Genomic DNA, 27282 nt, shown 5'->3' on the forward strand with positions numbered 1-27282 from the left:
TCCCTTGCAGACCAATTACTTTTGGGGAATTATATGCATCAACATTGGCAAAAGTCTCTCAAATAATAACTACTGTGATTAAAATGTTGGTGTAAGCTCAGATACCAGAGAGTGAAAATGAGGCCAACAGCTGCATGCAGTAAAAAGAAGAACGTGCTTCTGCTCAGGGAGTATTAGTGGCTCCACTGACGCACCTGCTGCTTGATAGGACTTGTTTCCTTGACAAAATAACCCTACCAATGACCACTGAAAAGGCTTGTGATTATTCCTGTTTTTCAGTTCTAGTTTATAGCTGAAACTCAGATTGAGCAGCAGTACTGCCTGACATTCTCTCTTGATTTGAAATCATCACTGTTGATAGCATATTGTACTCCCAGCCTTATTTATTGTGAGAGATGCACACAACAATTGGTGTGCAGGTTCAGAAGATGAACTCTGGCAGTGCAACATCAATCCCTATTAACAAGCAGCGATGCCTCTTACAATTTAAACGCAGAAGTTGTTAAGGGAAGGAAGCTAGTGCTCACTTAGACAAGGTGTAACTGTGTGTGTAACAGTGTGAGTGTATTGTTAAAGCCCTGGGTAGACAGAAAAATGAATTCTACCTTTACTAAAAAAAAAAAAAAAAAAACCCAAAGCATTTTGCAAAATGATTTTGTTTTGGGATGCAAAATTGCCCTCAAGTTACCTGCAGAGAAAAATAGGTACAAAGAGGCTCTTCATGCACCCATGAAGGACCGGACTTACTATAACATTGCTTCATCCACTTAGGTACAAGTAGCAGCTCATTCTTTTCTTTTATGTGAAACAAGAGCAGTGGTGATAGATTGGGGTTCTGGACATATCTCAGCCTCAGGTAAGCTTGAGTCCATAGCTTCTGCTTCCCAGAAAGGGACCCTAAGCTCTGAAGGTGAAAAATGAAATGAAACTGAAGAGAACACCTTGCTTTTGAAACAACACCGTTACCTTGCCAGAAGAACGGTCCTGGGATGAGGAGGGCCTATCCAGCGAGCCCTGGCCTGTTCAGGCATTGTTTATTTGGTAGATTCTGACATAGGAAGAATCCTCAGAACTAGAGTCAGGATTGATTTTTTTTTTTTTAAAAAAAACACAAAAAGTATAGTTTGTTGTCACTGGTGACAAGTAAGTCTGTCTTATGTTTTGCTAACTTGGTAAGAGCCAGCACAGCTGAATGAGGTGTGTTAAATTCTTCATGGTGCATCTTCTGCAGAAGTGTTTACTAGTTTCAGTCAGCTACATTCATCTGATAGCAGCTTTTGTGCAGATATAGGATATAACCAGTATCCTAATTTGTTCCTAACTTTCATTAATGTGGCTGGATGGGGAGGAAAGGCCTGGTTTAATGCTCATGTTCCAGATTGAGTTGGCAGGTATGAGGACACATCTTACTTGCAGGCTGAGCAAATTTGAGTCTGGAAATCTCTAAAGCATGAATTCCAAGAGTTGTTTTTACAGCCACTTTTCAAATTAGAGCTGTATGTTGGTGTTTACATTGAAAGTTTTCCCCTGGGGTTTTAGCTGTAATAGCATTTGCTGGCTCTTTTTTTCCCATCTGTAGGCTGAGATTAGTGTGCTATTATGTCACATTTTTCAAATGAATTGATTTAGTAGTTTAGCATAAAACGTTGAAGTTTATCTTGCCTCATTAGTCACACTCATCTGCCATTGCCCTCCTAAACATGATGCTAGACAATGTATACCAGAAGAGCCAGCTGGGCTGATTGTGCAGTTTGCTAGAGCAGAGCACAAGTGCTACAAGGCGTGTGCTCTGTGAGTAATAACCCAAGCTGCCAGTGACAAATTCACATTGCACAGTCTCTTTCTTCATCTCTTCCAATGTCAATCCTTGACATCAAGCCTGTTGTTGAGAAAACACTGTTCATGTCTTGGGCAAGCACTAGAATAAGCTTGAGTTTGAATCCCAAGCTGTCAGGTTAGACTTCTGCGCTCTTCTATGGGCAACCTAACAGGAACTGCAGAATATGGCATGAAGGATCATCTTGTACATCTCTCCTCTTCATGTGGGTGACAGCTGGACAGAATGGTCAGAACCTGATAAAATGTAATGTAAATACAATGCACATCTTGTAAACCAGGACAGTGTCTTGACTCCAGGTGGCTTTTGGAATAATGCCATCAAATGCTACATCTCTACCAAACCACTGGTAAATTGATAATTTCATCTACAATTAGAAAACCTCAGATTTTGTTCTCCCAAACAGTCTCATTTCTAGAGGATTAGTTACCAGGAATTTTATGAGTGGTTCCTGATGTTTAATACAGCCAACAGTGTTAGTAATAGTTTTACCCCTTTAGAACTTTCTTATTGAACTAATATAGTTTTAAAATTTTTTTTAATTGGGATTTGAATATATTCTGGAAGCTACTTCTCACTCACCGTGTAATGGTATTTCAGAAACAATGCATAGAGCAAGTTGATGTATAACTTGAAATGAACAGGACTTTCATTCAATCCTTTTTTGGCTAAAAACAGCTTTCATACCCAAACTAACATGGCATCTGTACTACTATGTATGTTTTATATTAGTGCTGAAATAAATGACAAAAGTTATCTGAAGTCATATATAATCAATAGACACAATAGTTAGACTTTCCTATTCATAAAAATAACAATGCTCGCTTTTTACCAATGTGGTACTCATCCTATTTTCACGTTGTCAGCACTTGGTGATATATGAGATGATATAATCTAATACAATAATGCTTCCTGTCATAACTGTTTTTAGCAAAATAAAATTATCTGTGCCAAATAGAAAGATGATATAATTACAGTAAAGACTATATTTAACAATGGAAGTCCTTTGTGTATTCAAGTATAGAGACCAGAATTAAATAAAGTGTGCAGGATTGTGTGCAAAAGGGATTTGTGGACTAGGGTTATTTATTTAGTACCCAAAATTCAATAACCATTCTAAAAGAACAGAGCAAAGTATGAATCCTTTCCCAGATCTATTAAAATCTAAAGTCTGAGACACTTCGTAGGTAGTATGGAATGTCATGAGACCTCTATTTATGTAAGTCACCATGTCTTCAGTTTGTGTAAGCTGAGGATCATGCTCAACAGATTTAGTCATGAGAACAGATGTTTCCAGGGTAAAGGGGTCTAAAACAGATAACATTTAGACTTTTAGACTCCGTAGCTCTGTATATGGATCATCTTCATTTCTTGGCAATACATATTTTTGTAGTGCAGTGCATCTGTGTTAATATTGAAGAGCCTTATGGAAGAAATGCTTATGGGAACCCAGTGCAGTTCTTGCTCATGGTGACTAAAGGTTCAGGCTAACATAAGAGAAAAAAACACGCAGAGACACAAAATGAGATGCAGGGATTTTTTTTGAAGGTTTTTATTTCACATATCTTGAAGAACGACAGCCTATGCAGAGGCACTTCTACTAGTGAAGCAGTTGTCCTTTTTGCTATCCGTGATTCCAGTTAGGAATTTGCTGATAGAAACAACCTGTGAATTAGATGGGTTGTTGGTGGAGCTGTAACAGTAAGTTGTGTCTACCGTAGGTTAGGCTTGTATTCCACTGGGCTCCCCAGGCTTCCCTCTGGGTCGCAGGGCTGCCCAGAATTTTTCTGGCACTCTGACCACACTCCATACGTCTCTCCTGAGCCCCCAGGCAGGATGGGGTTCTTTCTGTAGTTGTGCCTGAGGTAGGGAAATGCTCCTGTAACCAGAAGTGGGGCTTCTATGGACTATTTCATTGCATCCATAGAGGCATATAGTGAAAATGAGACTTTTCTGCTGTTTAAAATGGCTAACTCCAGCCACTTCTGAATGGATGTTTTCCCTCTGATAATGTGTCATGGCTTCCTAGGAATCATAAATTGTCTAAAGAATTTGCACCAAGTCATGCACTAAGCTGATTCTGAAGCTAGGTATCCTGATTCTTCTTCTGGAATTCATCCGATACCATTGCAGCAAAGCAAAGAAGCTACCCAAACACTTCTCTCTTTCTGAGGTTCTGTTAATTGTCAGGTTTACAAGCCATTGGCAGTAGTAAAAGCCTGTAAAGGACTTTCTCTTCCAGCAGACTTGGTACACAGACATTGCATGCAGGTTTTTCTGTAACGAGTATATAAAAATTTTGAAGCCATATACACCAGTGTGTCATCTTTTCTTACTGGGTAGTTCCAATCCTGGGATGTGGCTGAAGCCTATTGCAAAACTCCCACATATTCATGAGAACCAAAATCTGGCCCTGTGCATGCTTACGTTTTTTTGTTTCCTCAAAACTGTAATTAACTGATCAAGTGATACAAGCTGTGTGTGGTGCTTGGAGGCTTACAGAATACATGGAGCTTTGCAAGGCTTGTGTGCCTTGTGTGTATTATGTTACGTTGCGTGTAACAGGCATTGCACATATGTAACACATACAACATGCAGCTGCTTTCCAAAGAACCTCTTATTCACAAGACTACCAATGGCAGAGTCAAATCATCATTTGTGCTGAGACAAACTCCACTGGCTGCAGTGAGAGGCTCCAGAAGCTCCGTTAATACTCAAAAATTGGCCCAATGATACAAGTTTAGGAATGAGCCAGCAAGTTGGATTCACATAGAATCAGTTTTATTGCCAGGTAAGAAATTCATATTAATATAGTGAATACATATGTTTACAAATAAACATTCTTAAAAAACAAACAAACATTTTATTGTAGGAAGTATTATTGGTATCATAAACTCTGTAGTTAACAAGTATTAACACGGGTTTACTTACAGAACATATAGTTACTAAAATATTTCCACATAAAATATGCTCAAGTTACACGAAACCTGTGTGAATTAGAGTGCAGCTGTAATGTGTATCTAAAGCATATGGATTAACAGCAACATTCCATAAAGGGTCAAATTAAGTCAGCCAGTTGTGAAGGCAATAAAGATTAAAGGAATAAAACTAAGATAGTGGAGAATCTGGGTTGTGTGCAAAGTATTTGTCCCGTGGGCTTTGTCCACTTCTGATAGTCTTAAAACATATGATCATACAATTTAGCAGCATGCTTATGGAGAGATGCCAGTGCTCTCAGGATGCAAATCAATCTCAATATAGCTAAAAAAAATGATCTCTCCATTTAACCACATTTCAAATTCTTAGCCCTTGCATCTTTGACTAAGAAGAAGCACTGCCAGTCAGTTGAGTGCAGTAAGAAATGCCACTTCCAATTCTTCTTACAACATAACAGTTGTCACTTCTCCCTGCATACTGTTCCAAAACTAATCTCCAGAAGAACTGACAGCTGGTGAGAACGCAACTGTAGTAAGATAGCTAGTTAGGATTTAGCCAAATGACTTGTTTTGGGGGAAGGGCAAAAATTTAAGTTGAAAGACTGAGTGTGTTGCCTGCCATCAGGTTGTTGCAGCACCGCCATTCCATCCCAACTCTGTTTATCTCTGTGGATGTGCTGAAGCCTTTACAGACCCAAGACTGCGAGTCTGTTACCAGCGCCCAGTTCAAGAGCAGTTTTGCTCACATGAACAAGGCATCCTGCTCATCAGAACTACAGCCAAGACCACGAGTCCAATTGTTTGTTTGGTTTAAACCCAGATCTCTTTGGCGTTTGAGGCTAATCCGTTAGTCTCTTCCACCAAATAGTCCACCAAGAGGGAACGCCACTATAGAAAGCCAAACGATAGAGACAATATACCATATAACACTTAGTTGAACTACAAAGAACTACCATGGCTAAAAACAAATACAAAATGAGAGACTAGAGGGAAAAAAGTTTAAATTGGGAAAATGGAGGGGCTAACTAAATAGTCGTGACTCTGCAACCACTGCATGGAAATGGAGTCCAGTTTCCCTTCAGGACAAATAGAGGAGGCAGGGCAGGGCAGAACCCTTGTCATCTTTAGCAAAACATGAGGAAATAGCTTAAAGGAACAGAGGGGTCACTTTGAGAAACAAGACTGTCATTGAACAATAGTAATACAGTAAAGGCACCACCCACGCTTAATTTCAGTCTGAAGCAGTTGAAGATAGGCAAAACATTTAGGTGAAGAAGAAGTCCCGACAGTCTGCAAATTGAGAATTGTTACCATCTGCCCAAAAACAGGAGGACTGAGAGGGAATATTCTGATGCCCTTTTTCCCCCAGCAGCTTTCTGTGTCATATGATATGTCTCTTCTTATTTTGGAGGTTCCCAAAAATTTCAAATCAAACAAAGTAAACTGAAATAAAATCTTCTGCTGTTTGTTATCATCCTGCAGAATTCTCTACCAGCTAGAAAGGTCCCATATGCTCTTAATCATAACAGTCTTCATAAATTCCTTGTGGAAAAGTCTTTGTCCCTTATTGTATATATATTTTTTGCGCTTTCTATAGGATGGTGTGAAAGTACAATAATAGATGTTAGGGGTTGTACCAAGAAGTTTGCTCTTGGCTTTTCACAGGTCTAGTGATTATTAATAGGTTTTATACAAAATTCCTCTCTGAAATAATATATTACAGTATATTGTTGTCACTCTCTTCCTCCGTCTCAAGGCAGGAATATAGTGTAAATATTTAAGCAGACATAATGTTTCTCTAGATTGTGCTACTTGTCATCATGGATTTTAGTTTCAAGTAAAAAAATTTAGTCACAAGGGTTTGTGTTCCATTGTGAAATACAAATGGAGTTTATAATTCAACCTTCAGTGTGTATTGCTGAATGGTATTAACCCACTCTTCGGCCTACAGTTGGCTGGATACCAAGTGTCCCAATGAAAGTTCCTTCCTTCCTTCTGTTTCCTTTTTTTTTATTTTACATTTTAAAATTTATTTTTTGCCTTTCAGTTGAGTGTTTGTGTTGTGTGTATATTTGTGTGTGGTTTTTAAAGGATTGCATTAAAAAAAAAAAAAAGGAAAACCAACTCAAACAGTTACTTCTGTCTTGCTGTTAGTTATGAAGTATGGCTGTGGGCCCAAATAATGCTGGCTCCGGGTTGTCAGTGGGTCGCTTAACGTTGGGTCTGGCATACCGTGCTTCCCCTTGTTTGTGTATGCTTGCCGTCTAAGAGACTGGTCGTTGGGATCCCAGGTCTTGTAGTGGGAATTGTAACCTAATGGGTGTGTGTGGATCTTTGTGATTTTGGATTTCTGCCCATTCTGTTTGGTTAGGCTACTGTCGATCGTGTAAGCTCTGTCTTCATCTAGGCGCACTGGATGGAGCGGCAGGCTCCCCTTGGCAGCCAGTTCTGCAAGATGTCGGCGTTTGGTGTAGAAGTCATCGTTGACTTTGTCAGCTATTTGGATTTAAAAGGGGAAAGGGACAGAAAAATCAGTTGGATACAAGAAAAATGTTACACAGTTTACTGTAGGTCATGCACAACTGTATCTGTGGACCAGATACAGTTGCAGGTACATCTGTAGGACATATCCATGCCACTTCCCACCCCTTATTTTCTCTCTGTAGTATACTATCAGATGTCGTTATGCTAGGCTTTTCATATATGCAGACAAAAACCCTGTTACCCTTTAACAAAAGATTTTCCCTGCCCTAAATCACTCAGGTTGTGCTGATATTTACATTATAGGGACAGGTCCTACGAATCTTACCACTGCTCATCTCACATAGCATAGGAAGTTTAGGAAGCGTTCAGAAGTATACAGATTTTCTTGGAAATACTGGGACATCTTGGGATGCCCTGTTGTATGAGTGCACAGCCCTTAAAATGCAAAGTGTCATGTGGATGTTTAACCAAGCCAGTTGTAAGGTGCAATGGTGTATGAGGTGAAACCACTTCTGTTGAATAATGCCTTAGGGCAAAATGAAGAATGGGATCTGTTCTGCTAGGTGGTTGGAAGGTCACTAATGTTTTATGGAGCTGAAAATACTTTGGGTTGCTGAAGGTTAGGTATTTACCCCGTGATTTTACAGATGGTGAAAGTCCTAAATTCCAGGTTTTGATGTAATTTTCTGAGGCCAGTGCCACCAAGAAGTACAGTAATAGCCCATCCAACAAATACCGTGTTGCAGTTCTCAAATTAAGATTTTGCCCTCTGCCGTTTCCTAGGCAAGTGTCTTCCAGTGCATGCTTTTGCTCAAGTTTTTTGTTATTGCTGGCATTTATTTGACCTTGCTTAAAAGTATGAACCATGCCCAGAAACCTAAAGGCATTCTGCAGCAGTCCAGCAACTCATTTCAGTTTTGAGGCTGAGTGTCAGGGGTTTAAGGGGAGCTTAACTGAATTTCATTTTTTAAGATCTTGCCTTTTATGTCAAGAGGGTTTATTTACCCCCTTCAAAAATCTAGATTTTTATTTAAGAAACTGCCAAATATGTAGATCAGCTAACACGGTGGTGTGTTAATCAGCAGTGGTGTGCTTTGAATATATGATTGTGTCAGCCTGGATTTGACTATTGCTGTGCTTTGGCTAGATCCATCCATTTTCCTTGAAGCTATGCCATTTAAGACTTCTCTGTAGAAGTCTTGTGCATGTAGCTGTCCGTACAGCTCAGCTCCTCTTGCCTTCATGATGAGTAGGTTTTTAATTCCCTGCACTGTTTTTGTTTATTTTCCCTCTTTTTCTCTCTCAGCACTGCTCCTAGGAGGCTTTTGTTGCACTCTGAATTTTCTCCTTTTCTCTAGTTCTGAACTGGATCTTTATGCAAGGTGGTGACGTTCCCATGAGCACCACATTAATCTTCAAGAGCAGGCTTCAGTTCTGCATCCCTCTTGTCCTGGCCCCTCAACAGGGAGGAATATTGCCAAAAGCAGTTGCTGCTTATTGTCTCGTGACCTTTTTTGTATGATGGCTGTGTGACTGGACTTTTCTCTTAAATCCTTAATTTTGTCATTAAAAAGGTGTTTCCTCTTCGATGAACTGAAATTTCTCTTGTCTGTGCTGGAAAATTAGGCTTTGTATGTTTTACCCATCTCCATTTGTCTCTTAATCGATGAATGAATGCTTTTCTATAGCACACAGGTGTCTTCAGTTTTAGACAAGTCATAGAATGTAGATAATGGCCTATTCTGATTTCAGTACAGGATGTGCAGTTGCAATTGCTGATAGACCTGTAATGTGTTACAAAGAGAACCTGCTAAGTTCTGCTTTGATTTTGGGGTGAGTTGTTTCATTTAGAGATCTATAATCTGGATAATCAAGCAGTTGTACTTATTTCTCCTTGGAGGAGCTTTTTCCAGTTCTAAATGTGTCTTGTCTTTTTAATTTGTTAATATTCACTGAATGCCACAAAATACTATTATATACAAGTTGGATAAAACCAGGAGGGAAATGCAGTCTGTATTGCTAATTTCTCACTAATCTGTTATCAATAATGGAGAAAAATAGTTGCAGAAAAGGCATTGTGAATATCCACATGAGTATTTATTTGTATAAACGTTTATATCAAAGGCATTGCAAGTCAGTTGGTTAGGGGAACGAGCCTCTGTATCTTGTGACTTAGACCTTGTGTGTATATGAAAAGTCACACTAGCTTATGTAATTTAAAGTCGATGTAGTTAATTATGTCCAGCTCCTAATATAGATACATTTATCTGTGTATTTCACATTTAAATTGGTTTAATTTGCATAGAAAAATTAAAAACTAGGCTAATCTCATGTAAGGATAGGGTAAAAAATTGTACTTTTATCTTAGTTAAGCTGCAGCAATTTCTCTTATATAACCAAGATCTTTGATGATCAATTACAAGGTAAATAATGACTTCTGTTTAGGAAAACATCAGTGGCAATGCAGTTATCTAAATAATGACCAAAAATTGCAGACATTTGTGTTGCCTGATTTTTCGTGCCATTTTTCTCTTTTGTATGGCTGAATGAAAAAGACCACAACAAGCTCAAGCTACTTCCTTAGCTTCTTTTTATTTTTTCTCTCTCACACCTTTTCCCACTGCCAGCAATAGTCCCAAGTCTCTGAATTTTGTCAGACATTAGATATGTTAGTCAGATCTGCAAACACATCAAGACTGATGTCCTTACAGAAGAGTGAATTGTATTACTGTTGCATATAAACAACACCCCCGCTGTAAAAACTAAGCAAGGAAGAAATCAGCCTCACAAGGATTGCATCTGTGAGATTGATTTTGGTCTTGTTTATGCCATGTTATACATAAAATTTTCGAATCTGTTTCTTATGAAAGATCATACAGAAAGTGAAATGATTAATTCTGTAAATATGGTTACATTAAAGTTGCTTTAACTAATTTAGTCCATGGTCACTTTCTAGGGACTTCTCAACTGTTATCTGGAAACTGGGCTTGAAGAGAACAGACCAGGCTTTGATCTGTAAATCCTCGTCAGCAAAGTCAAGCAGAAAGCTGGCAAACATATGACGAATGGCTGATTGGCATGCGTTTTGTGTGACAGTGTGGGAGAGCTGCTGTTCATATTTGTGCTGATCAAATAATGGTTTGCAGGGGTTTGCCTGAGAATTTCTTATGTATGCCTAGGAGTTAAATGCTAACAGTGAAAGCCAACCTCTTTATCTAATGTTTTAACCTCTTTAAAACAGTTTTCTTTCAGCATGCACACGCAGGCTTACACATAGGCACGTGTACCAGAATTGGGTGGGGAAAAATACCGTTGTAGCAAATATGTAGCAAAAAAAGCATTGATAAAAGCAAATTGTTCAGTTGTTCAAAAGGGCTTTTGGCAAGTCTTGAAGCAGTCCTCATTCTTGCATAGTGACTAGATTATAGGTTTTATAATACCAGTGTGCCATGCCCCAGTGTAGGTGACCTGATGCTAGTCTAGTGCAGAGACAGGGGGTTTTTTACTTCAGATTTTCAGAGCAGAAAAGATTCAGAAGGGTAATATTGAGCATGGTTCTGTAACAACCAATATGCTTTTCTTTTATCAAGAAAAGCGTATTTATAGTATCCTACTTTAAAAATCAACTGTGTATCTCAGGAAGTTCATTTTTTCTTCTTAACCAGCCCCTATAAATATTTTGTGGACTTTAAAGATGCAGAAAGACATTTTGGAGTTACAGGATGGATTTATTATGTGACCTTGGGTACATGACTCAACTTCCCTTGCCTTGGTTTCACCAGCTGTAAAATAAGCTGTTAACACATTGGAGGAGGTAGTTAAGTGTTATGAAGTTGAATTGCTATTTGTAGAGTACACTGAGTTTTCAGATGAAAGGTGCTATAGAAGTGCCTTTTGCATTGGCTTCTGCATATAAATCAGTAAAACAGGATTTAAAGATATCACTGTCATGTTTGCAAAAGGAGTAAGGACTTAGAATTGCAAATTGCCAAATGAACAATAGTAAAAGAAGGGCTTTAATTCAGAGTGTTAATCTTTGTGTTCCCCCCCTCCAGCCTTGGCAGCTAATTATAAAAATGTTCTCAGTTTCAATATTGTTGTAAGGTTTTTGCTCCTTTAAGGTAATGCACCCACAAATTTAGTTACTGTTGTAGCTGTTCATCTGGAAAAAATGTTGAAATATGAATTTTTTCCCAGCCTAAAGCATGTGCCTGGGAGAGGGGAGAACTTGGGCTTTTGTTCCAGCTGTGCATGAAATGAATAACTGAAAAAATATAGAAATGGTGTAAGGATCAAAAGCAGGACTTCTTACTCCCCGCTGAGTACCTTAACTATTAAGCTAAAGAGATGCTTTCTCTTCCTTTGTCTTTCTAGACTAATAAATCTCCAATTTTCTTCTGCTCCACAGCACAAGTTTGTCAGGATGTGAATCTGGGTAGGGACCATCCTAGCAGAAGCTGGAATGCACCTTGCTGGGTAGGGAACGTAGATTTAAATCCCGCTCAGTTGGAGCAGTTGTACAACCATGAGCTTGTCATCTAAAAGGTGGATCTCTCCACTCCTCACTCTTATCTGAATCCAATGATACCTTAAAGAAAGTGACCACAACTGTCTGTTTTGTTTTGGTCTTGACTTTGCCAGTATGAGTGTCAAATATCTCCCATTGGGACCCTTGCCTTATTCCTTGAATTAAGGTTTTGAAAGATGGGTACCCAGCTGCTTGGGATAGCAAGGTCATGGGAATGCCTAGGAAACCTTCAGTGAGTTTAGGCTCATTTAGGTGAGGTGGCCAGAAAGGAATGCGCTTTTGATGGTATGTTTTGATTCAAGTTTCACAATTCTGCCTAAATCTGTCACTGACAGAGACAAGCTTTGTTCTTTCACTGGTTGATGATTGGCCATGACCAGACTTGCAAGTTTCACATATTTCTTCATAATCCACAGTTATATAACAGAAACATGTAAACCAGTGAGTCAGTCACAGAGTAAATACCATGGATGAAAACGTGTTTTCTTGAAAACTGGTGGCAAAAATCCTTGTGGCTGTAATAGGACCAGAATTTCTCAGTGTGCTGATTTGAGTGTATGTGATCTATGCTGAGAGGTGGCCGTAAAGCTACGTGATATTGTTCTGCTCCCTAAGTTAAGTAGTCTTCAAGGTGGCTGACAACCACTTTTGTCCTGAAGAGTTGTGTTAACATGCATTAGCATTGTGCAATGCTTTCTTTCTCTTGTAAAATATTGCAATTACAAGTATTTCTGTGTAGAAAGTACAGCTATAGAAGGATGTCTCGGGTAATTCTGAAGCAGTTATTTTTTACTTTTTTCCTCATTGACAATCCTCTTATCTTTGTGGGTCCATAAAATGGCTCTGAATTCTTGCATCATTTCTTATAGCTATGGGAGAAGTATAGAATCCTGAAAGACAATTATGTCTTACAGCTTTTGTGAAAGTAAGCACCTAGGAGTGGGAAGAAACCTCTGAAGTGAGACAGGAGAATCCACAAAGGAGTGAGCCCTTAAAAAAGCTCTAAAGACATTTTAGAAAAAAAAAAAAAAAAAAGCCTCAGTGAGGGCTTGCTGTCACAGTCAGAAGATACAAAAATATATAGGGAACCCTGTTTCTCGGATGTTTCACAGAATTAGTTTTTACCTGAACATATTTTAGGAACTACTTTGTGAGACGCAGAGCTTTATTCTAGCCACAAAGAGGCTGTATTTCCAATTTAGGGCTAGAGATACAGAAAGCAAGCCAATGGAAAGTGCTGGGGGACAGGATATCAATGAAATGACTACAGGGCTGCACCAGATAACAGCTAGAATACACTAACTGTGTATTTGTAGATGTTTTCTGTGTAACAATAAAGCTATCCATATGTAATACTTAACAGTTTATAACAAGGCTTTGCTTCTACAGCCATGACTTTGCCGAGACATTAGTGTAGTTACCTGAAGCTATAGGAACCTTACGTTTCTCTCTCTAAGTAATAAAAGTGAAAACTCAAGGAAAGACAAAAGGGTAATGAATCCTGGCTCAAAGACAACAAGAGAATTTTGCCCAGGGAAATACTAGGATGCTGCCTTTGGTGGTGTTGGTTTTGATCCTGTCTGAATGTGTGATTGCTTATTCATTTGCTTTTCTAAGCTGGCATCTAAGACAATATGTTCAAAGGCTTCCAAGATACAAGCCAACTCTGTGTGAGAGTTTTTGCAGGAATTCATCTGAAAATCAAAGAAGTAACATTTCTGCACTAGCACAAGTTTTTTCTTGGATGAGGGAAAAAACTAACATGGACTGTTCATATTAACTGTCCCCAGATATGAATTGGATCCAATAAATTTACTGAAAAGTGTGTTCCGTCCAGTAAAATAAACAGCAAATGACTTGTCTTTTGTATGAAGGGGTTCACCAAGCATCATGGAGCATAGAAGAATTTGCTTTGTGTAGCATGAAGTCTGTTGGAAAGCAGAATACAGCTAGATGTTGCAGGTAGACATGATTCTGTTCATATAGTGCCAGCAGCGGGTAGGATGATATAGTAGATCTGTGTGTGGCCAAGAGGACGGAATGTAGCTACTTCGTCATTCATCACTAGCTGTTCTCATCTCATGAGCGCTGGAGTGGCTGTGTATAAGTTGGGGCAATTTTAAACCATAGTAAATTCTAAGAAAGGGCCAAGGCCATTTAAAATCATTTTTGCATCCCTTGTTCTCCGTTCTTGTATTGAGCTTGGAGAATGCAGAATTCAGCCTGTAGCCTGTGATGCATTGATTTCTGTCCTAAATATTTGCCTTCTACCCCCAAAAGTTTTAATAGCAGTTTGCCTTTATTTTAGACATTGAGAAAAGGAAGATAATATTTTATGTCTGTGGATTCTTTCTCAGGATTTTTGTTCCCTGTTACTGATAGAGGTAAAGAAAAAAACATAATGCATAGAACCACTCATAAATTACTGTCATAATTTTGGTAGAACCTACTTTTTGTGACTCTGTGTTATTCATCTTGTTTGCCACTTTATCTATTCACTAATTTCTTATAGTGATCTGGAGAGAGATCAAGCTTGAAAAGGTACACCGTTTCAACCTTTTCTTCTGCAGACATTGTTTGAAAGGAGTTTGTCCACCTCCAGACACAAGACTGGATTTTTTTTTTTCCTAGTGAAAGAAAATTCTGCTTTCATGATATGAGACATACTAAGACATAAATATGTAGGTCCAAACATTTCTTCTCTTCTATCAATTATTTTCATGGCAGTTTCTGAAAGGCTGAAGAGACCAGAATATTTCTAGGTTTTGAAATGCATTAGGAAGGGTTTAGAATAGGAATCTAATTAGACTTGGTAAGTAGAGCCTCCAGTCTCAGCAATGTTCTCTTTATCCACTACAGGCAGTGAAGGCTGCTGCTTGGCTGGGAACGCTGGGACAGAATTTGATTAACTCCTCAGGCATCAGACATCATGTGTGGTACCTTGTGTACAGGGTTACAGTTCCCTGGAACACAAGAGTAGCCACATGTCTGTGAGCAGAAGCACTCGTCTTCTGACAACATGCCAAAAAAACACAGCCCTGCAAAGTCTGTTTTTTCTTTTTCTTTTTACAAACATTTATTTACTGTGTAAGTTTAGGCAGGTTTCTTCTTGGACATGTAAAACAACTTTTCCAGTTGGGCTTTGTATACTTGCCTGCATTGATTTACATAGTATAATATTGTAATATTTCTGATTCAGTTTTGCGAAGTGCTGCAGTGATATCATGATTTGGTTTTGGTCAAAATGCTCCAGACGCACACACATTGTACCTAATGTAGAGACCAATGACATGCAGAATACTTGTCTCTAACCAGTGTGAGAAAAACAGAGCTTTCCTGATTTGCCAGAATCAATAGGTTCTGTCAGCCTAGAAACAACCTGAAATCTGTTGCATGCAGATAGACAAAGATCAGACTACTTTGTTATATCCACAAGTGATTTAACATTTTAAATTCAAGCATCAAGATGCTAAATTGCTGGTTCAGTATCGTGCAATGAATGATAAACTTGAGATGGAAATAAGATTGCCAGTTCTATTCTTGAACCAATGGATGAAATTGTAAAAGAAGAGAATTATGTATTCAAATCTCTGATTTTCTTTGAAAATGCAGCCAGTGACTGTCCTGTAACTGTAAATCTCTTTTCTCATATTTTTTTTTCCTAAAGGCCTCTAAGCTCCTGTCCTTTCGTGGCATCTACAGTGGCAAACAAATATGAAAAGTTCTACTGTGAAATGTTTATTTCGTTTTGTTTTAGGCATATTTATCAGTTTGTGTTTTATTGGAAACCTTATACATGGTAAGAAAACTTCCCTTGTGAAATAGAAACTATCTAAGGAGTCATGCTGTCATGCTTAACTTCTGAATAAAGCATGATTGCAGCATAAACTGATTATAGGAAATGAGGGTTTGGCTTGCTTTCTGAAAATGCTGTCCAAAGCCAAGGAGGTTAACACTTAGGAGATTTGCTTAACAGGCTTCTTCCATTTCTTCCTTCAGTAATCTTGCTTGCTTTTTCAGTGGATAGTTTTTAATGCTTCTCAAGCAAATCAGTTAGGACAAATCTGATTGTGTCAAAAGTTTGCAGCAATGCTTTCTTTCATACATCAACAATAATATGAGATTGTTTGTAACCTTTTTGTTTGGTGAGGACCTTCAGTTTGTTTAAGGGCAGGACTTCCTAACTATTCCAGGAGCACTACTTCATTGTACCTTTGCAGAAAAACTGTGCAGTCACGTGCAATAACAGGCCCTGCTACTGTGGTCAGAGTAATTCCAGTAGTCTGCACACAGCCACAGTAGTGTGCCTTGCTCCTGGGAGTGGACCGCAAGCCAGGTGGACTGTCCTGGCAGGCTGCACACTGAATAGTATGTGGGTCACCTCGGAAAAAATTTCAGTGTTCTGCAATGTGATTCAGCACCTAAAAACATGTGTTTGTTTTTCCTTAAGGTGTCAATTTATCTTATTTAACATTGACTGAAAAAGCTATTATATTTCTGACCACATTTACTTGTAATAACTGTTCTTAGCATGAACCTGATTTCATTTTTTTCACACATCGCTGTTGGCATTTTTCTGTGTACTGAATTTCATTTTCAGATTTAACACTTTGTATTAGATGTCTTTGTTTCTTTTAGTATGCTACTGGCTATAACTCTTAAACATATATCTGAATGTCATACTAGATTTACTCTATTGTTTCTGAATACAGAGTGAGACCTAAAGACTTTTTGAATTGTACTGGTTAAATTAAAAAAAGTCCCAGTGATGTAATAACTATTTTTTGCAGGAGTTATTTTTATTTGATCTGTTTCTTAATTGCTATAATTTTAAAGAATTTTTAGCAATCATTCTGGATTGAAGTTGATTCCACCCCCCACGCCCCCCCCCAGAATTAGCTGTGTGTCATTGTTTAACCCTAGCCAGCAACCAAACACCATGCAGCCAGGCATTTGCTCACTCCTCCCCCTCCCAATAAAAAGTAAAACTCTGTGGATTGACACAAGAACAGTTTAATAACTACAATAAACTAAAATATAATACTAACAATAATAATAAAATATGATGACAATAATAATAATTGTAATGAAAAGGAATATAACAAAAGAATAAAACCCAGGAAAAGCCAAGTGATGCACAATGCAATTGCCCACCACCCACTGACCGATATTCAAGCAGCGATCGATCCTTGAGCAGCAATCGGCCCCTCCCAGCCAACTCCCCCAGTTTCTATACTGGCCATGCCATTCTATGGCATGGAACCTCCCTTTGGCCGGTTGGGGTCAGCTGTCCTGGCTGTGCTCCCTCCCAGCTTCTTGTGCACCTCCTGGCTGACAGAGCACTGGAAACTGGAAAGTCCTTGACTCTGTGTGAGCACTGCTCAGCACAACTAAAACATCAGTGTGTTATCAACAGTATTCTCACACTAAATCCAGAACACACTGTACCAGCTACTAAGCAGAAAATTAACTCTATCCCAGCTGAAACCAGGAGCCTGTGGCATAAGTTGTTTCTATTAGAAAGTTATCTTTTTCTGTTCTTTTTGCCAGAAGGAATCCTTTTAAGAGAAAGTTATTAAGCAAGCAAAAAAAAAAAATTAGGAAGTAATTCTATAGCTGTACTTGCACACATTCAGTTCTGTTTTTTTCTTCTTTCCTTCTCTTCCTGCCTCCCTCCTATTAGACTGCGTGGCATTTGTATTATTAAAGTCTTATGCATAATTTTCAGAGGTTTCCAAACCAGAGATGTGTGTCAAACTGGAAAGAAATAGCGTTCCCTGCCAACTGCCAAATTTGCACTGTCAGAAGAAAATCAGTTTCATAAGAATTTCATACAGATTGGGCAAACTCAAAAGCAAAGCAGAGCTAATGCCTGCTCTGTGAACAGAACCTTCTGAGTAGCCTTCACATAAAGCAAAAGCATTTGTGACTGACAGACAGTCAAGGAAGAATCAGTAATGAAGCTCACTTCAGTCAATGTTTACTAGTGCGCACACACAGGACTTCTGCCATACCGGAGTGTTCAGCTCCCACCTCTACCTTTTTTCCCAGGAATTGCAATCATAATCATCACTTGTGAAAATAAGAACCAACAGCGCTGAGCTGCAGGTCTTCCTCCCCCACTGTGGCCAGTCCCTTGCAAGGGAAGGTGAACTTTTCGCAAGAGCACCTTCAGCAGCCTAGAAAGCTTTGCAAACTTTCCTACTATAAAAATTACCTATTGTACTTAGTATTATCATTAGGATGGGACAGACTGATATTTTCATGGTGACTTTTTTGATGCTGTAGTATCATAGCTACTACATACCAGATTTTTTTTTCCCCAACTCCTCTTTTCCTCTTACCCTTCTTCAAATAAGCTGTCAGGGGAAGGACTTTTGGAAAAAATAACTGTGTGCATTACAAATCATGTTATTGCTCTTCCTCCCTCCATGCCTCAAGCCCTTTGTTATTATAGTATGAATGTGTAGGAGTAAAGCAATGATCTCTGTGGCTTTTATCTGTGTAATTTCTCTCTTAGACACATTTTCTGTCTTTAGAACATCCTTTGCAGAACCAAAATAGCAGACAGATAACTGCTGCTATTTATATTATATTGCTAATAAGGGATTCATTCCTATCAGTTGTCTTACTAGTCTTCATTGGTATTCATGGGTAGTTCTGAAGAACATCACACTACTCCTGTTGACATATATCCGTATACAAAGCTGAAGAGTATTAGAGCTTTTAAGTTTTTTAATTTGGTTAGAACCCCCCAAAAGTATTATTTCTTTACTTAAGTAAACTTGACTTGCAACAAAGTAATCCTCATAACTGCTTAAAACTACCAAGCCAAACCTGAGTGTTCATGTCACAAACATCATAAATGCAACAGACTTGAATGAAATAGTTTAAAGCTCTGTCTGCATGGAGGCAGGTTCTGATGTACTTGAAGAAGTAATACTTTCATACAAAAATAGCCCAAATGTGAATCAGTAGAACTACGGGAAATAAAGTATGAGTATAGGAATTGAAGTCTGTTTCTCACTGAGTTTGCTTCCCAAACCCAAAATTCCTAAATTTATTCCTGAATTAAGCATATTGATTGTAGTGGGATTTCAGAATTGTATTCTCTGGCTTCATTCCTTTATTCTTTGGTCAGTTCTTGCGAAAATTTAAATCAAAGCCCTTCCTTAAAAAGCTACTTTTCATTTTCACCTTTTGAGTTTTAAAAAGAAAAAATCCTGGATCAATCATTATAACCTGATTTATATTTGAATATTGTCAGCATGAAAGTTACCTTTTCACAGCTCTGGTTATTTGCTAAAGGATGGCATAGGCAATGGCCCTTCAATGTCTGATTACTTACAGCAGAATTCCCCAGCCTCAGAAAGAATATCGCTCTACAGATTTTATAGTAAAATGTTGTTTCTTTAAAAGGCTGTAAAAGAATGTCAGCAATGCAGATGATCTTGCTCAAGATACTGAGGCTTTGCACAAAAAACATACTTATAATTAAAATACATCTAGCTCACTGGTAGAAGAAATGAGTGTGCTGCATGATAAAATAGCAAAATATTTTGATCAAGACTCCCCAAGCATTTTTTATTTATCTGTGACAGAGTGCCTGTAGATATCAGAAGCCAATTTGATAAATAATGGAGAAAACCATTAAATGATTTAGTGGAAGCAAGAAAAGGTCTTGAAAGTCTGCACACACTGGGCAGGATGTGAAGCTTAGGGGAGGTCTCGGCAGAAGACATAGGTGGAACAAGCGAAACTGGTACTTCATCAAGTTGGGAAATGGGAAGGCTGAGGGAACAGTGCTAGCAGGGAGGTTGGTAAGGTCAGGCTTGCTACTGAGTGCTTCGTGGCTTTTCTCCCGTGCCTGAAGAAGAAGCAAGGATTAAAGTATGAAGACTTCCTTAACAAATGAACACTCAAAAGCTTCAAATTCTCCAGCCACACTGGGCTAAGTAAATAATAATAATAATAAAAAGATACCAAGCTTTTATGTCATACTTCTTTGAGACAGATGTGTAGTTCCAGTGTTGAATCAGGCAGATTGCCTAATCTAGCATTATCCATGACACTGAACATACCTTTAGATATATGAAATCATTAACTGAATCACCCTCTGGATATGACAAATGATGCATTGATCTGTACTTCCCTGTCTGTTTTCGTGATGTTAAATCCAGGGAGCTACATGTCCCAGATTTTTTTAATCCATTTTTGTGCAACTGCTTTTGGAAGTGGTAGCTGAAAATTTCTTTACTCTTTGAAATGAAAGCACAATTCCTTTTTAAGCCTTCCAAAGAAACATGATTATTTACCTATCAGTGTAACAGTGTGGTTCATATAGGAAAGTAAAGTAGCACAAACAGTGTCCAATAATTCTGTAGCTATACTTTTTCTAAAAGTGGACTGTATCAACCCCTGTGAAGGCATGGCCAGGCCTTCTTCCCTGTTGTGTGTTCCCATTTTTCCAATTACAGTATTTCTTTCCAGCCCAGAGCACAACGAACTATAGGGAATGGTACAGAATCTCATCTCCTGGTGAGATAGGTGTCAGATTCTTAGGAGGCAGTTATGAAGTCACTTCTTTTCTCATAAGACAGATCTTTTATCAGCATGGAGTTACAATCATTTCTATGCAAATTGAAGATCTGAAGCTTAAGAGAAGGCACCACCAAATTTCACATCAGATAGGATGATGGTTCAAAGATAACACCTTACGGTGATCTTCCCCTTTGGATCTTTCTATGTGTGTAGATGAAAAAGACAAACAAACTGGACATTTTTCTCCTTTTTGAAGGAGAGGTTGCCTTGTGTATTGGCACAATTGCGGCCACAATATTTTCTGTGTAGTAACAGTGACCTAAACAGGAGATATCTATTCTTTGAGTGTCATATTTGCAGAACCTCAGTTTGGAGTTCTGCAGCTGCAAGCAGAGCTGGAGCACTATTTCCTTTGGGATCAAAGAACTGTGAAGCTTCAAGAAGTGCTGGGAGCTGTAGACACAGAGATGCGATGGTGAGTCTGCTGCCAATTATATTCTCCTTCCAGTCTCACTGTATCCAGTCAGTTAGATCTGATTTCATTGCACAGGAGACTACAACTCCCAGCATCACTGAAGGCTTTCTGGGTCCGAGTTTCAGGGAGGAATTCTGTCTGTTGGTTTGTTGGGTTTGGTTTGGGGCTTTTTTTGGGGGGGTGGGGAGGGGAGCAATTCAGCCAATTTACACTGTCTGAATTATCTCTTCTTAAGTCATGCACAGTCAGTTCCTCAAAGGTTTGTGTGTGTATGTGTGTGTGAGAAAGGGGAAGAAGAAAATTTATGAAAGAAATATAAAATTGTGTTAACCTGTAGAAATACTTGTATTCTCAGTTTTTATATATATGTCTGTGTACCTCTCCATCAGCAGAATGATCTTTCTCCCAGTCCTGCAGCGCTTTAGGAAGTCGGGTTTGGGATGTTTTTTAATTTTTGCAAGAAGCTCTAAAGAAAGTTAGTCACTTTGCACTCCCTGAAACTCATGAAAGAAAATCAACTGTTACTGAGCCAGCCTCGCAGAACAATGTGAATGAATAAATATAATTAATACCGCAGGGTAGTGAGGCCAATTTGAGCTCTAGGAGACTCTTGTTAAGCAACAGGATGGACTCCAACTTTTACAGTTTAGCAGAGTGGAATTTGAAGTTGGATTGTTCGTGCTTTTTGAATGAGTCTCCAAATGATGTGTATAAGAATTTGTGATGAGCTACCCTTGTATGTCCTGGGACTTGAATTTTGTGAAGGTGTTCAGATACAAGATCTCTATCCACTTGTAACTTTAGGCATGTCAGGATTGCTTAAGTGAGCGATAACCATTTAAGCATGGAGTGAAAACATGGTTGATGATCTGGAAATGAGAATAATTTATGCAGAAGAACCTCTTTCTGCACTTTTCACATAAATAATCAAATACTGCAAAAGCATGGAAGGAAAACAGGATCATGTCATCTCAGGTGACCAAAAAATTGAAATATCTAAACACTGGATGTATTATTGCCACACAAACATTCAGTGACCACTTTTGGTGGGACTCATCTTAGAGCTTTGTTAACCCTTTTCTCTCTGACATGCTTTGGTGGGACAGATTTGGCACTCTTGAAGAAAGATCTTCTGGCTCAAAAATGGACAAATAATGGATGAACAGAGTGCACCTATCAGTCAGACAGATAGGCTAGAGGTGCTAGGAGATGGATTGCTTATCTGTTCTTTCAGGAAGTGCGTGTTGCTCTATCTTGTTTCCGAGGAGTCCTCTACCTTCTGCTGATTATTCCCTGGTGGTGTATGTGTTAAGGTAGGAGAAGAGTAAAATTCTGGTGCAGTGAGGAAAGCAGTAAGTAAATCTCAACTCACTGTTACCTTGTTGTACTCCAGGCACTCAACTGAGAATATAAGATAGGGACAGAATGTCCTTGCATTATTCAGAGATGTAAGTACCAGCAGACAGTAAGAGGAAAAGGTGAATTTGGGCAGTAGCCACTGGTCAGTACTTAAGGAATTCTGGAGGCTGCAACGAATAAAGAAATTCCTAACAAGAAATGAGGAAAATATCCTCTTCCATTGAGTGTGTAAGGGTTTGGCTGTGCAGTTTGAACTGGTTCACATAAAAAATATTTTGCTTTTTGAATAAAATACATCCACATTAGCCTTTTCAACTTTCTTCTCTCTCGTTGTGCTGAATCAGACACTCTGCAATGCACACGTTGCATTGCATACATGCATGAATAGTTTAACTTCAAACTGCACTCTGCTAAGCTATATGATTTGGAGTCTAGGGTGTAGCTTTAAAATACCTTCCTAGGGATCAACTTAGCCTCACTACCAAGGTATTGGTCATTCTCATTCAGTAACACAATGCAAATTAGTAGCTATGGCTCTGTTGTGTCTTGTTTTCACAAGCTCTTGAGTCTTAGGTACTGAATTTAATGCAGGTCTGAACACGATCCAGAACAGAGATTACTGTGACTTGCTACTTTTCTATGAACAGAATTTTCACAGCAGCCAGTCACTGAGGGATGAGTAGCTCACTTCTAAAATTAGACAACCAAATTTTTAGGACATCTGTAGTTCATAAGAAAACAGCTGTGTGGAAATTAATTTAATACTGCCTCTGGTAAAGCATCACTTTTTCAGTTATCTAAACTTCTTACCACTTATGACCACATTATGATGAGTGATATTAATGTACTATAGCTACAGTTGCTACAAAGCAATAGGAATGCCTCTTCCTCCACCCCTACCTCCCATTAAAGAAGAGAATTAAGCACAGCGGACTACACTCCAACAATGGGATCATGCAGAGTAAGAGGCACTTAAATGAATACGAGTTGCTTCAAATGCATGGAGAAATACAGTACGCATCCTTTATTAAATCTCTGTTGTGGCAAATGAATCCACCCTCAAGCCACTATCAATGAATGCAAAGGGAAATGGACTACACGCATTCGTTAACCTGCTATGGGAATCAGTAAATGCGACTCTGAATGTTAGCATATGAAAAATGCCATCGCCCTGTGACATGAATACCAGGCCAGGGTGAACTCAGTCTATGTCTATTTGTTCAAAAGATGTTGTCAGGTTAAATTTATATTAGTGGGCCTGATGTAGGCCAGTTGCTATTTCCTCTCAGAGCTCTCATAAGACCGATATGAACTCTGCAACGTATGGTCTGGCTAGCCTGATGTCAGTGTGCTCACAAACCCAGGCCTGGCTGGCATGATGGCAAAACCTCTTTGTGATCTTGGGATGTACTCAAGAGGTACCTCTTCCGAGGGATCATGGCCTTGAGAGTCTGAAAGTGGTTAAAAACTGAGCGTATTGAACTCTTGCTCTATACACCCAGACAGAAGGTGTGAATGCATAACAATTTCAAAATCTCTATTGTTTTCTTCTGAAAAGTTTGGATAACAATGCAGCACTTTTGTACTTTTCTTGTGAAAATTCACCTGAATCTAAAACTTGGCTAATGTGGTCTGAGACCGTAGATTTACAGGGGGAAAAAAAGAGACAGGGGATAGGAAGGACAGGGGAAAAGCACAGGAAGATGGTGCAATCCTCCTGGAAGAAAATGTCCCTGAAAGTTATGTTTAATTTAGTTTAAGATTCTGAGAGGCATTATACAACTTCTGGAGCTGAAGTGCACAATCTTTCAAGGTTGGTTTAACTGTATGGTTATAATCTAGCTGCATTAAAAACTTGTACTCAGACACCCAAGAAATATTTAAGTTCTAATTTAATAGTTTTAAAACCCAAGTATATTCAGTGGCTCTTGGGCAGATGAGAGAAGATTCTTTTGAGTGTTTCATCTCTCATTTTGTTATGCTTAAGTACCTTTTAGCTTTGTTGATTGTCTTGACCTAAATTGATATCTGAAAAAGAAGCCTGGTATCAGTGCATAAATCTGTGATAGTCACCACATCATTACACAGTATCACCTTTTGAAGAAGGAATTGTAAGGCTACAGTGTCTGTATTCAAAATTCAGCAGAAAGCTATTAACTCTTGTCTTTTATAAACAAATTTAAAAATGCCACTTGTGAGAAACAAAAACGGCAAGCTAAAGCAAAGCTAAACTATTTGAGATGGGACTTCAATGTACATTTTGTTAGAGGTCTGTTACCCTGAAGTTCAGATAAAGGAATGTCAGTTTGTGATGAGAATTTTTCTGGCATGGTGAACACTAGATTCTTAAATCACAATGTTCTCAACTGTTCTGCTGTTTTTCTGAGCTAAATAGCTCTGTCTGGAAAGAAGCAGTGTGATACTGCTCTAAATTCATGAGGAAATGATGTTAACATCCATACGTGTAAGCTAAGCAAAAGTTAGTGAGAAGCTATGGATAGACATCCCAGCCTCTGAAAAGTATCATCAACTTATGCTTCCAATAGGAAAATTACATTGAAATCTTTAACCACTACTGTCCTTTTCCCTCCCCACAACTGTTTCTTTGAGGATGTTCCTCCATTTGCTTAAAATAACAGTGTATTATATTAATCAGTCACAGAAAATAGCCACCACTGGGATCTTTATTAGGAGCTTTATGATGCACTAGTTGTTTGAAATCATAAGGCCTTAGAATATTCCTCCAGTGATCTACTAATGCACATTCGGCATGTGAACGCTCTTTGTAAGTGTACAAGTACTGTCTCTTTTTGGAAGTATTTAGCAGGTATCGAAATTATATCCTTTAAATTTGCAACATACTGGATGTTTTTCTCTCTCATTGTGCAGATAGGTATGGAAAATATATACCGAAATGCACAGGTAGGCATATTCAGGGCATAAAGAACTAGGGTTGAACACTGTGCACACAACATAGTTGAAACTTGCTGAAAAATGGTGTACGGTAGCTATGGTGTGTTTTTGTCACGTGCATATGATCACCAATTCTTGGATGTAATTTTCTTATCACTAATTGTACTCCCCCTAGTAATTTTTACATGCATTTCCAACATGATACTGTATACGAAATTCTATCATGAAGTAGTCCAGATGAGCAAGACTTTGTTTTTAACTTTGAAGCAGAATGTCAGCTGATAACAGCAAATGCAACATACTGATCTAAAGGAGAAGTCATGCATCACGTTGCTTACTTACCGACTGCTTTTAGAGAGGCGTACTTGTTAAGCTCTTTGCCTGGGGGCTGTTGCTCATATGGGTTTGTGATCTGTCCCAGGCTGGGATATGAATGTTGATGTGCCATCTGAGGAAGGAGGGGAGATGTTGGCATGACATTATTCATCGCTGGTGGATCTGCATTAAAGAAAATCGACAAGCATTAAGAAAAAAATAAATCAGTGTTAAGGTTTTAACATCATTATCCAGTACAGATCAGACAGGATATGTCATGAGATTTAATGCAACAAAACACTATTTACTATGAAGTGGGAGTTTGAGTACAGCAAACCTGTACTTCAAACAGTTAATGGCATGATTAAAGGCTGACGAATGATTGTAGCAATACATGCTAACTTTTGTGTAAAAAAGATCCTTGGACAAAAAAAGAGGTTTTCAAAAAAATTGAACACCAACAAAAAGACTAAAATTCCTGCAGCATTAGGATACAAACCAAAAGGTGAAGTTTATTCCAAGGTAACTTGAATACAGGGCAGGTAGTATCACTCTGTGCAGATAAATAGCCAGGCTAATTTAAATTGCCTCAGGCAGGCTGCTGCATATATGCAGTTTCACTGCTTTTAATACCAAAACTGGCTTGGTTATTTGCACAGCATTATGTTGTGTTCTGTAGACATGCCCCACAGTGCAGAATGTGCAATTTTGGCTCATGACTATCGTTAGGTAGTTTCTTCAAAGCTCACAGTTTGTCCTTATGTTTTCTTCTTTTTCGTGACAGTAGGCATCACAATATCATACAAAGATAACGTTTTCTGTAGCAGCCATACCTAAAAGCAGGAGCTAATTACTGCTTACATACAGTTTTATACCAGCGCTCACCCCATATCCACTCTGGAGTTGATTTGTTCCTTTATAGTAGAGAATACAGCCTGGATACTTTTCTTTCTAAGCTATACCATAATTAGTTGTTTTTACTGTTTGATTCCAGCCTCTAAAAAGTTTGGTCAGAATTGTATGCTGCACTCAATTTGGAAACCTTAATTTCAACAGATTTCAACATGGTCAGCATATCTTTTTTCCCGAGTCTTTCTCCAGGCTGTTTATTTTGAGATATTTGGAGCTGATTGTCAATCCTAGAACCTTACCATGGCTTCTGAAATCACAGATGAGTGCATTTTTCTTCTGCAATGATACCATGGTGCTGAACTGGTGACAATATAGTAACTCCCACAGCATCAAGTACAGGCTTATGATCATGTAGAAAGCAAGCTGGGCAGTTAGGGGAAAGAAGACTTGTTGCGATGGAGTGAGTGGACCACCCCCCAAGTGCCTACAAGATCTGGCAGGAGCCAAATATCCCTGCAGTTTACCAGGATTTTAAGGCTTTCCACAGCTCATTAATGAAGCCGAGTGCATGAGAAGGAGCTCTGAAGTCAGTTAACAAATTTAGTGCTGGGAGAGAAAAGGAAAGCTAAGGCATTTTCTAACTTTCTTCTTCACCATCACTGCTGCCTGCTGCAGTCTCTGCTGTTCAGACTGAGACTGCCACTGCCCTTGCCTCTGCAGAGCAGTGTCATCACGTCCTCCTACCACATACACATACAAACATGTTGTGAGGGCACCTTGAGGCAACTCAAGAAAAATGGTAGAAGTGCTACCATCTAATAACAGTATGATTCTTCTTGCTGTTACTGGTTGTTAATAGGGAACAAACTGGTTGTAGATAGGAGGTAGACCTGATTGAGAAATTATTCTCCCATATCAAAAGCATTTTTCAGTAAGTCATTTTCTTTCTTTTACCAAACAAATGAAAACTGAAGTTGGACTTATTTTTTGCAAACCTTGTGTCAGATCAGGAGAAACATTTTGATATTATTTAAAATATATA

General features: G+C 38.7%; 1 protein-coding gene across 1 annotated transcript; it reads right to left on the reverse strand.

Moving 5' to 3' along the window:
* Positions 1-6805: 6805 nt before the first annotated feature.
* LOC104165496 (protein shisa-9-like) lies at positions 6806-26591 on the reverse strand. The gene is made up of 3 exons (XM_009705143.1): positions 26540-26591; positions 25416-25571; positions 6806-7269 (listed from the first exon to the last, which is right to left on the reverse strand). Exons 1-3 carry the CDS (start codon positions 26589-26591, stop codon positions 6899-6901), a joined length of 579 nt encoding a protein of 192 aa, XP_009703445.1. The 3' UTR covers positions 6806-6898.
* Positions 26592-27282: the final 691 nt, after the last annotated feature.

This window comes from Cariama cristata, unplaced genomic scaffold (genome assembly GCF_000690535.1).
Source record: "Cariama cristata isolate BGI_N322 unplaced genomic scaffold, ASM69053v1 scaffold8088, whole genome shotgun sequence".
Lineage (NCBI taxonomy): Eukaryota > Metazoa > Chordata > Aves > Cariamiformes > Cariamidae > Cariama > Cariama cristata.

What these genes read in the sequence shown, in the direction of transcription:
- LOC104165496 (XM_009705143.1), bottom strand. Translation starts at nt 26,591, where the DNA reads ATGGTATCATTGCAGAAGAAAAATGCACTCATCTGTGATTTCAGAAGC. An exon ending in CTGTGATTTCAGAAGCCATG is followed by an intron (nt 25,572 to 26,539) that starts GTAAGGTTCTAG and finishes TCTTTAATGCAG; the next exon opens with ATCCACCAGCGATGAATAAT. An exon ending in CGCCTCTCTAAAAGCAGTCG is followed by an intron (nt 7,270 to 25,415) that starts GTAAGTAAGCAA and finishes AAATCCAAATAG; the next exon opens with CTGACAAAGTCAACGATGAC.